This window comes from Paroedura picta, chromosome 2 (genome assembly GCF_049243985.1).
Source record: "Paroedura picta isolate Pp20150507F chromosome 2, Ppicta_v3.0, whole genome shotgun sequence".
Lineage (NCBI taxonomy): Eukaryota > Metazoa > Chordata > Lepidosauria > Squamata > Gekkonidae > Paroedura > Paroedura picta.
Window position 1 is genome coordinate 11,049,388 of NC_135370.1, and position 11,876 is coordinate 11,061,263.

General features: G+C 49.5%; 1 protein-coding gene across 1 annotated transcript in view; it reads right to left on the reverse strand.

Moving 5' to 3' along the window:
- The window catches only part of ITGAV (integrin subunit alpha V), an 83,168-nt gene extending 73,692 nt beyond the window's left edge, over window positions 1-9,476 (reverse strand). Inside the window, exon 1 of the mRNA XM_077319368.1 lies at window positions 9,037-9,476. Coding sequence (XP_077175483.1) covers window positions 9,037-9,461 — 425 coding nt within the window. The 5' untranslated portion in view covers window positions 9,462-9,476. The remainder of the gene's footprint in view (window positions 1-9,036) is intronic.
- Between the last annotated feature and the right edge of the window lie 2,400 nt (window positions 9,477-11,876).

Sequence of the window (11,876 nt, forward strand, 5' to 3'; positions counted from 1 at the left end):
TGAGGTTTGACAAATCTAAAACCCAAAGAGCAACTGAAACCAAGTGAGCAGAGATTTGGTTACAGGCTGTACTCTGGAGATCGACAGATGTTATTTTTGAACATACATTATTGTCCCATTTGAATTTAAACAGAACATGGGGGGGGGGGGAGATGTTAAAGAACTAAAAGGAAGTCTTATGTCAACGTTTTCTGTACTCCATTTGGAAATTGGACATTATATAGAACACTGCCATATAGCCATATGGGGGGACCCTGGGACCTAGCGCCCATTGCATTCCTGGTTTCAATGGGCTTTATTACTATATGCATAAGACAAGATATGTTTAGTTAGTTAAAAACGTAGAATCTTAGAGTTGGAAGGGGCCACACAGGGACACCCCCTGCTCAGTGCAGGACCAGCCTAAAGCATCCATGACAAGTATCTCTCCAGCAACCGCTTGGAGACTTTCGATGCAATGCCTGTTGATACAGCCCAAGACTGCATTTGCCTTCTGTACTGCTGCTTATATTTAGCTTACAATCCACAAGTACCCCAAGATCTTAGTCACACACACTGCTGTCCAGAAGTGTATCTCCCATCCAGTATGCCTGCTTCTAATTTGTGTAACTCAGATGTAATACCCTGCACTTATCCCCATTGAGTTGCATCTTGTTCTCATTTGCCCTCTTTTCTAGCATGTTCAGATCTCGTTGAACTCCACCTTCCATGGTGTTCGCTACTAGGCCTTTTTGCAAGCAACCTGCCTACTGCACGGGGTCCTGAAACCTGTGAAGAGCGCCGAAAAGGGCCATGGCCAAGAAAAGGTTGAGAATGGCTGTTCTATAGTATTGCAACTCTCATAATAAATACCGTATACGTTTTATGTTTATTTTTTCTACCAGTAAAAAATTCCATTCTGAAACAACCGAGAAGAACAGGTAATCCATTAGTATGGTGGTAGAAAATGCCAACAAGCCATAACTGACTGTCAGCGACCCAAACAGGTTTTCAAGGCAAGAGACATTGAGAGGTAGGTTGCCACGGCCTGCCTCTGCATGACCCTGATATTCCTTGGAGGCCCTGCTTAGGCAAGATTGGGCTAGCCTAGGCTATCCAGACCGTAACTGATAGTCTTTTATGGAGGCAGGTTTTCACCGATTGCAGGCCACTTCTTTCTGCCGCGTCTCCAGAAGTCATGTGTCACCAGAAGTGACATCACCCCGACACTCCCCCCAGAAGTGCCGGCAGGGATTTGTTCGGCTGGGGTCCTGCCCCTTCCCACTCCCTCCAGGCCAATCATTGGCTATTGGGGTGGGCAGGTCAACATGACCATATACATGATCATGATCACAGCATGATCAAAAAAACTTTTAAATAAAAATATATATTTAAAGGTGAATTAACCCTCACCCAATTGGAGAAACCCTTCTAGGGCCTCCAGGGTTTCATTAAAACCTGGCTGAGAAAGCCCAACCTAGACAAAAGGCAAGCCGTAACCAAATGGCTGGATGCATATCAAAGTAAAAGATCCCAAGAAACAGATAGCATGAATATATATATGGCAGAATAAAATCAGTCCAATAGCACCTTTAAGACCAACAAAGGTTTATTCAAGGCGTGAGCTTTCTAGTGCTCGAAAGCTCATCACGCCTTGAATAAATCTTTGTTGGTCTTAAAGGAGATTTTGGACTCTATTTTTGTTGTGCTACTTCAGACCAACACGGCGACCCACTTAAATATATGCCAGAATCACTGACTTCTGACACACGGCTGACTGGAATCAGCATTAATCGCACATCACATCCTACACCGAATCTCACTTAGCACCCTGCATCCCGACATGAACATCATGGCCTTCTGAGCATGACTGCCTATAATGAACAGAACACTTGAAGAACAGGCAAAGCTAGTGCAAATCCCCCTAATAATTTCCCATGTAGGAATTCCTTCGTAGCATATAAAGGAAAGAGTCAGCGCTCAGATAAGCAGTAGTCCCTTGTGCCTGTGTTGGGGAGGGGAGATCCACAAGCATAGTTCTAGCCCAGGTTTAAAGGATTATTTCTGGAGTTACACACGCACTCTCTTTTTCTTCCTAAGTGGAATTCTCAGCGGGCTAAATTCTAGTTTAGCATTCCAAGTGCTGGAGACGGGAAGGGGGGAACACTTATTATGCATGCCTGAATTCATACATCATTGATTGCCAGAGTTGTTTTTTAACCAGGATTGCCTTATCATGCTCCCTGCAAGTGACAACAGATTGTAGGACAATGGTAGTCCTCCCCCCCCCGCCCCCGTTTATGTTTAACTAAAAGAACAATCACTTTCTTGACTTTTATAAGAGTGTTCTACACAGTCAGGTAGTGAAGAACTTCCAACAATGGACTGGTGGGGCTTCCAGAGTGTTCCTTGGTAGGAAAGCGAGGTCTGAAATCTATCCTGCTGTTCTCTCTGTGAGGTATCTGTGCAAGCTTGATAAACCCATAGGATTAATCAGCTGCAACCTGTTTGATCAAGTGACAGTCCAGAGAGGGAGCAGCCACCTAGTCCTTTGAAGTTGGCAGCAATGGCACATCAAAGACGAACACAGAAAGAGAAACCTGGCAATGCCTTTTAGGGCTCCAGGTATGGAGCGGTCAGGACAGTGTCTTTCCAAGGTTGCCAACTCCAGGCTTGGGAATTCCTGGGGACCTAGGGACAGAGTCTGGGGAGGGCAGGGGCCTCAAGGGTCTATAATGCCATAGGTATCCCCTGTGCAAGCACCGAGTCATGTCTGATCCTTGGGGTGACGCCCTCCAGCGTTTTCATGGCAGACTCAATACGGGGTGGTTTGCCAGTGCCTTCCCCAGTCATTACCGTTTACCCCCCAGCAAGCTGGGTACTCATTTTACCGACCTCGGAAGGATGGAAGGCTGAGTCAACCTTGAGCCGGCTGCTGGGATCGAACTCCCAACCTCATGAGCAAAGCTTTCAGGCAGCTGCCTTACCACTCTGCGCCACAAGAGGCTCTTATATGAGAGCTCTAATGCCATAGAGTCCATATTTAAAGTAGTCAGTTTTCCGAGAGCAGGGATTCCCAACCACAGGTCTGTGGACTCCCATGGGTCCCCACATTTCTCTTCCTACCCTAATGGACTCAGCCACAAACTAGGGAACCGGTGGCTTCAATTGCTCCAAAGTAGGGGTGTGCACTTCGGTGCACTGTGGTTCAGACGCCTTGGCGATCACCGAAGCCCGAGGTGGCCAGCGCCATGGAGAGGAGAGGAAGGGTGGCAGTGCGCCAGCCAGTGGCTGCACGCAGGCACAGAACTCTGCACCTGTGTGCGGCCGCCGCCCCTCCTCTCCGCAGTGCTGGCCTATGCATTGCTTCAGGCTTCAGTGATTGCCGAGGCAGCCAAACTGAGCCAAAGTGCACACCCCTACTCCGAAGTGTGAGTCAGTTCCCTCGTGGCTCCTGTATCCAGGAGAGAGGGAGTAGCCTGCATGCCTACTCCCATCTTAAACTGCACCCTCAGTTTTTAAATTTAAACTGTCTGACGTATCCTGACTAACTTTGTTTATCCTGTTTATCTGCTTTATGCCAATAAAGGTATTGTATTGTATTGTAAAACTGCACCCTATCTGTCCCCACTCAGTCCTCCGGAAGCCTGCCTATTAACACAGGTGATGATGTCACTTCCAGTGCCATGTAACTTCTCTGGGGCGGGCCAGCTGACATCACTTCTGAAACTCCTCAAAACCTGAAAAGGTATTTCAGGGGCTCCTCCATCGTCAAAGGTTGGAAAAGGCTACTGTAGAGGAACTGATCTCTGTGAGGCGGAATTCAGGGGCAGGTCCTGGAGCTCTCCAGGCCCCATCTAAGAGGCACCGGAGTGCGGCTGTGTGCTTTGGCTCGGTTCAGCTGCCTTGGTGATCACCGAAGACCAAAGGGGCACGTAGGAAGCCAGCAGGCTTTGGTGATGGCCGAGTCGGCCGAACCAAGCTGAAGCACACAACCCTACACCAGAGGCAGCAATCCCAGGCGGCAGAGGGGCAGTATCCTGCTCATACAGCAGCCCGAGGAAACCCAAGGATGCCCTAAAGAGGTATGGTAGATCATGAACAGAGCTGTCAGGACAACCGATAAGTGCAACTAGGAATCCTAACTAGTTTCAGAAAGTAGCTGTGTTCATCAGTAGAAGACCTACATCCAAGTCCAGCAGCGTCTCTAAGCCTGGACTCTCACTAGAAACTAGAACAACTTAACTGAGGTGGTTGTACTTTGGCCCCATCATGAAAAGTCATGAGTCACTTGAAGAAACAATCACGCTCGGAAAAGTTGAAGGCAGCAGGAAAAGAGGAAGATCCCACAGGAGATGGATGGGCACAGTCAAGGGAGCCACGAGGGCCCTCCGTTGCCAAGACTGCAACTCCAAGGCTGTTAACAGGAAGATGTCTGGGTGGCTATTAATTCAGATCATAGTCTGGGGAAGGGTGCTTGCACTCGAAAGCTCACGCCTTGAATAAATCTTTGCTGGTCTTAAAGGTGGTACTAACTCTGATTTTATCAATTCAGAGGAACTTTTTTCAACCTTTTGACAGTGGAGGAGTAACTGAAATAACTTTTCTGGCTTCGGGGACCTTCGGAAGTAATGTCAGCTGGCCACACCTCCCTGCCATGCTCCCCCAGAAGGGCAGGAGCTGGGGGGTAAATGGGGGACCCCATACCCCACCTGGCTCCCCTCCCTTTGATATTTACACCCATGGCCATCTGGAACACTAGGCAGCAGAAATGTTTAGAATATTTTCTGCTTGTGTATGATTCAGGTATTCACAGTGATATACTTTGGGCTGAAGAGTTCAGCCCTGCTCTGACACACCTTCATATTAGCCCTGGAGAAAATAATTAGCTTGCAAGATTTTGGAGTTAAGCCTCCCAGGGTGGTTGGTGGTTTCATAAGCGGACGGGCTTATGATTTGGAAGTGCACTGCATAGTAAAGTATTTCAAGTAAAGTAAAGTATTTCAAGTAAAGTATTTCCAGTAAAGTATTTCAAGACTGAGTGTGTGTTTCTGAGGCTACATTTTAGATGGAACATTTGTGCAGTGACGTAATGGCAGTGGAGGTTAATTGGGTCGTAGATGCAATGACCCACACTGAGTTGAACCCAGGATTCGTATCCCTGTTCTGTTGGGGGCGTTAAGCTGGTCACTTGTTCTCCCTGCTTAGCCTGCCTCAGAGGTTGGTTGTGACAAGGAGATGGAAGAGGTGAGAAACTCAAGTTGCTGTGGCGCATGGGTGGAGCATGACTTCTGTTGCGATCACTGTACTTCTGGGCTTCCTAGAGACAGCTGGTCAGCCACTGCGGGAACAGAACGATGAACTCAACGGATCTGATCCAGCATGGCTCTTCCAATGTCCTTATGTTGTAAACCAGTGGAGTGAATGAGTACCGCTCAACCTGAGAACCCCTATTCTCTGACATCGCAGGTATTGTTTCTGAGAAAGGGTCAGAGTTTTAAGCAGGCTGTAGCCAGGAAGTACTTGTGGCTGAAGAAACTCTTGGATCTTATTTTACTTAAGCGTTTTTGTCTTTCTGATGAAGGAAGGAAAGTGGCATGGTATAGTCCAGTGCTGTCAAATCTCAGATGCTAACCCCGCCCCCCCTAAAAAAAAAAGCCAAGGGTAACTTATTTAGTAGGCACAAACCAAAAGCATAACCGAACACACGATATTAATGTACAACCAGAGGTAGTCAAACTGCGGCCCTCCAGATGTCCATGGACTACAATTCCCATGAGCCCCTGCCAGCGAACAATTCTCATGAGCCCCTGCCAGATGTCCATGAGCCCCTGCCAGGAATTGTAGTCCATGGACATCTGGAGGGTCGCAGTTTGACTACCCCTGAACTATGCAATGTATCCAAATACAAGCCGACAGGCATAGAATTGCAACATAATACAAAATGCATAGGAATATAGTAACTCTATTGCAGCCTTTTTCAACTGTTTTATTTATTCATTCATTCGATTTATATACTGCCCCTCACTGCGACATCTCACATTGAAACCCACGAGAAACCCCTGAAACATTCTTCAGGCTCCAAGAAACTCCACAAGTACTACGACCGGGCAAATTATGGGCAGATTATGGTTGGGAAGCCAAGGTGTGAACGTGGGGGCCTTCTCCTTCCCACCTCCTCCAGGCCCATCACTGGCCATTTTCGGAGGGGTAGAGGTAAACATAACATTTATGGTCATAAGGTAAAGGTATCTCCTGTGCAAGGACCGAGTCATGTCTGACCCTTGGGGTGACGCCCTCTAGCGCAGGGGTAGTCAACCTGTGGTCCTCCAGATGTTCATGGACTACAATTCCCATGAGCAAACTGGCAGGGGCTCATGGGAATTGTAGTCCATGAACATCTGGAGGACCACAGGTTGACTACCCCTGCTCTAGCGTTTTCATGGCAGACTCAATACAGGGTGGTTTGCCATTCCCTTCCCCAGTCATTACCATTAACCCCCAGCAAGCTGGGGACTCATTTTACCAACCTCAGAAGGATAGAAGGTTGAGTCAACCTTGAGCCGGCTGCTGGGATTGAACTCCCAGCCTCATGGGCAGAGCTTCAGACTGCATGTCTGCTGCCTTACCACTCTGCGCCACAAGAGGCTCATATATCACTAAATACATGTTTAACAAATTTTTAAAATATATAACAAATTCATTAACTCCCAACCCATTTGGGAAACCGTCCCAAGGCCATCACGAAACCCTGGTTGAGAAAAAATAGTGCTTCTACTTAAACCAGAGCATCCAGGCATGCAGAGGAGTAAAGCCCAGATGTTCCTGCTACAGGAAACCAGTTGCTTTTGGTCCTGGAGTTAGCTTCCTCTAGCCTAGACATGCAATGTCATTTAGTTGAAATAACAGAATCCAAATTTATCCAGGGCTGATTAAATCATTTTTATGGAATCATTCAATATTCATAGAAAACATCAGAGTAAACTCATAAAGAAGTACACCAGGTGATTTGATTTGTGTCTTCTACACAGAGTAGACTTGGCTTCTTTGGGAGGGAGTTGGTTTGTATACTGTGTACCCTACCCCTTTTTTTGTATTAGATCTCAGAAGCTAAGCAGGGGCAGAATTTGGAAGGGAGACCACCAAGGAAGACCACCCCAGGACAGTTGCCACTTGGAGGCATAATTCTGATTTTAGAAAGTGCTCCTCAAATGGCTTTCCCATCTAAAACCCCATAAAACAACAGCATCCTGTTTAAAACAAGAAGACCCCAATACAACATAGTAAGCATTAAAAAAAACAAGCCATCGTCTTAAACTTAAAAACACCTGTAAACCTTTGCGTTCTTTACAAGTATTCACAGGGGTAGTCAAACTGCGGCCCTCCAGATGTCCATGGACCACAATTCCCAGAAGCCCCTGCCAGCAAATGCTGGCAGGGGCTCCTGGGAATTGTAGTCCATGGACATCTGGAGGGCCGCAGTTTGACTACCCCTGCTCTAAAACAACCCTCCCAACCTTCTAATTAGGATAAAAGGACCCAGAGATTTCCATTCCTTCTCATATCTGATGAAGGTTTGACTTCCAAGAGCTTATATCCTGAAACTCTTGGTCTCTAACGTGCTACTGGATTCGAATCTAGCCAGTAAACTGGAATGACATCTAGCACTTAACAAGATAAAAGCAGGCACCAGGCATATTTGACTGGGACAGGAGTTCCATATCCAGAGGGCCAACACAGGAAAGGCCCTTGATTTTATTTATTGTTCTCCCCCTCCCCAATCTCACCCCTGAAGGAATGCTCAGAAAGCCTCTGCTGCAAAACTGAATTGTTGCACAAGTTGATACAGCTGCAGGTACGTTGCCGTGTTGGTCTGATGCAACAGAACAAAGTTGGAGCCCAGTGGCTCCATTAAGGCCAGCAAAGGTTCCTTGTGGGCTTTCATGTGCCTGCACGCTTCTTCAGAGACTTCTGGCTGCTCTAGAAACAGGGAATATATCTGGCCCCCAGAGGCTCCAACCAGCATTCTGAATGGGGCCTAAACAAGAAACAGCTGTCAGCTGCTCCGTGCAACAAGGAAAAATGAAATCCGGTAAATAAATATTTCAGTGTTGAGGGTATATTTTTTATCATTTTTAAATGCAGGGACATTACTAGTTTTGCTATACAGCTCTTCTGTACCAATTGGTAAAGGGTACCCCCAGTCCTGCCTACTCACTCATGCCTGGTCCCTAATCTCCCACTGTATTTTACAGCCTGGGAAAAGCGAACTACTTTCCCCTTGCCCTGATAACAAGTTGCCCCCCTGGATCTGTAAGGCCAGAATAGGTGCAGGAAGGGGGCTGGCCAGGCTCCAGCTTAGTCAGAACAAGGGTTTTGGCCAAATCCCGGACATCTCTTAGGTGAATTTTCTCCCAGAGATTTCGACAGAAACCCGCCCTCAATTAAAGACTGAACTCCTCGGCTTAGAAGGCAGTCCCAGGGAAGTCAGTGGCGCTTACTTCCGAGTAGAACACGCCAGAGATCAGATGCTACGGGCCCCTAGGCGCGGAGCCTGCCCAATCCGCGAGATCAGCGGGGATCTGGCTTCCCGGAGGGGCGGCTGGAGGAAGAGGTCCCTGCGCGTCGCTCGGAAGAGGAAAGGAAGGGAGCTCAGGAGAGCGACGCGGTTCCAGGGCTCCCTTCCCGGTCCGCCCCGTCGGCTCAGGCGCTTCCCAGGCACGTCCGAGGTCGGTTCCCCTGTTTGGCGCAGCGCAGCGAAAGTGCCCGGGAAGCGCATCCTCCCTGCCCTGGATCTCGCCCGCTGGCCCGGGAGGGTCTAGCCCAGGGGGGGGGGAGGCAAACTGCGGCTCTCCAGAGGTCCAAGGACTACCATTCCCATGAGCCCCTGCCAGCGTTTGCTGGCAGGGGCTCATGGGAATTGTAGTCCTTAGACCTCTGGAGGGCCACAGATTGAGCAGCCCTGTTCCAGCCCTTCCCTTTTCGGAAGCGGCGCGCTGCGGGGAGGCTCCGGGGCAGGCGCGCTCTTGCCTCCTCCTCCTCCCGCCCGTTACTCACGAGGAGGCGTCGGGCGCGAAGAAGTCCACCGCGAAGCCGAAGTAGCTCCCGCGCGCGCCTGCGAACACGGTCGGGCCGTCGGCGTCCAGGTTGAAGGCGCTGCCCGGCACGGCCAACCCCAGCAGCAGCGGCAGCAGCGGCAGCCAGCCCAGGCGCGCCATGGCCGGCGAAGGCGCAGGAGGTCGGGCGGCTCGGCCCGAGGCGCTGCCTTTTTGTTTTGTTCTCCGCTCCGCCGGGACGGGCGCGGGGAGGCGGGCCGCGCCAAGAGCCGCCCTCTCGCCGGCCGCGGGGCGGAGGCGAGCGCGCTCCTCACGGGGCCGCGCGGGAGGCGGAGCGAGGGCCGCAGGAGCCGGGCCGGAGGCGCACACGGCCGCTCCCGGCCCCGCCGGGAGTCCCCCGGGCCGGCTTTGACGGGAGAGCGCCATTGCCGCCCACCGGTCCCGCCCCCCGGCCTGCCGTCCGCAGGTTGCCTGAGCTGCGAAAGGAGGCTCCGGGGGGAAGCCGAGGGGGGCTGAAGCAGCAGGGCCGGTTGCCCAGGGAACCCAAGCAGTCAAAGGGCTGGGCCAGGGGTAGTCAAACTGCGGCCCTCCAGATGTCCATGGACTACAATTCCCAGGAGCCCCCTGCCAGCGTTCGCTGGCAGGGGGCTCCTGGGAATTGTAGTCCATGGACATCTGGAGGGCCGCAGTTTGACTACCCCTGGGCTGGGCCTTCCCGCTGAGCTCTGCAGTTCGCGCCCCATTTTCATTGTTGTGCCTGGAGAGCAAGATCTCTGCCCGGTGGCCCTTAGAACAAGGCCAGGATCCCAGAGACAAGCTAGGGCTGCTGGCACTTAGGAGTCAGCCCAGTGACGCTCCACTTTGGGGCTGTCAGTCCGGGCCCAGAGCCCTTCTAATGGCCTCAGAGACGGCCACGTCCCTCTGGGGGCGGCTGTCCCAGTCCCTGAGCATAGACTCCAGCCCTACTGTTGGGCCAAATAAGGCTCACTAACAGACTTCCACAAGAAAGAAAGGCCTTTATCAGTGCTGATAAGGAGAAAGCTTAGCCCTCTTTGGGGAGGACCTAAATATTTCTCAAAAAAACTGAGCAACCAGTAAGGCAATATATATATATATATATATAGCTCCTGTCCTCCCCCAGGACGGCTCTGGGTTGCGCTTCCACTGTGCTTCCTTAACTGCCCCAAAATCTACAACTTCGTACATCGTGTGTACATACATTATCCCTGGGCAGAGAAATTAATATTATAATGTCCTTAATAAGCTTTCAAGCCTCCACTCAAGCAGTTGACCTTTTGCTCTGTGGCTGAAAGATTATCTTTCCTAACTTGAGGTTAGAAGACCATCCTGTCTTAGTTTGGGGTCAGACTTTTAGTTCCCCTTTCCAATATTGCTATGCCTTGTGGTTTTACCTTCTGAGCACAGCATGCTGTAACGTCTTGCCTGAACTTCTACATGTCAACTAGATTGAACTATGGCTAAACTCAAATTATAGTCCTTAGACATTATGGCCCCTCATTAGGACTGCTTATTGGCCCAAGGGCCATCATTCTACTCTGAGGACCGTCATTCCACGCCCAGAACACTCATGTCACTCCTAGGGACCACTGTTCCATTCCAAGCATAGATTCCCAGAGGCTGTCATTCTATTTGGGGGTCATTCCAGACCCAGAACATTCATACCACGCCCAAAGACCATCATTCCAGGCTCAAAGCGGGTTTCTCTAAATCCTGTCTAGAAAAGGATGCATTTGCTGGCAAGGGCTCATGGGAATTGTAGTCCATGGATATCTGGAGGATCAATTTGTTCTAATTTGTTTCAATGTACATGCACGTCAATTGGCATTCCTTTACCCTATGAGTGCCAGTGATTTGTTTTCATACATTCCCCTACAACTCAGGGTCAAATCCAGACCTCTTGTAAAATATAATACTTCACTTCTAACTGCTTATATTAACGGTGACTCACTGGTACAGTCTAGCTCTCTGTAATGTTTAAATATTTACAAAATGCCGTGACTGTCCAAAAATGGTATCAGGAGTTACCAAGAAAAGGACTGAGTTGTTATTGCTTAGCTCAGCTATTTACCTTTCATGTATTTTGCCAAGAAGGGCTTGACTCAGATTTGTTTGAAACTGTTACCTTGAGAGTAGACACAGGATGGCTGTCCTGTCTGTAACCTGTACTGGCTAGATATTGGGGGTGGGGGTGGGGGGGATTTCACTGTCAAAGTAGTTAAGCAGAGGAATGGGCTGCCTAAGGAGGTAGTCAGCTCCCCCTCACTGGCTGTCTTCAAGCAGTGGCTGGACAGATACTTAGGCTGATCCTGCATTGAACAGAGGGTTGGACTAGATGGCCTGCACGATCCCTTCCAACTGTATGATTCTATGTAATGCCTTTAAAAAGTGGTAGGTCTCCTTGTGATAACGGAAGCAGAAAACCAAGCCATGCAGAGAAAAGGTCCAGTTTCTATAGGCCTCGACAGAGGGAAGTAAGCAGTGGGTCCCACAAGAATTGTTACTGGGGCTGGTGCCAGTAATTTGCTCAGAAATGATGTGGAACTGGGAGCAGAGTAGTGGCCAAGTTGTGATGAGTAGTGATGACACCAAATGATTCAGGATGGTGAAAAATAAGTTTCACTGTGAAGAGCTCCCAAAATACTAGAACTCAAGGGCACCCAGTGGAGTCAATGGGCAGTAGTTTCAGGATAGACAAAAGGAAGAACCTTTTCAGTCAATGAGTGACTAAAACATGGACTTTGCTGCCAAAGGATGCAACGCTACAGACACAGATGGCTTTAAAGAGGATCAGTCAAATTTTTGGTGGGTAGGTCTATCAGT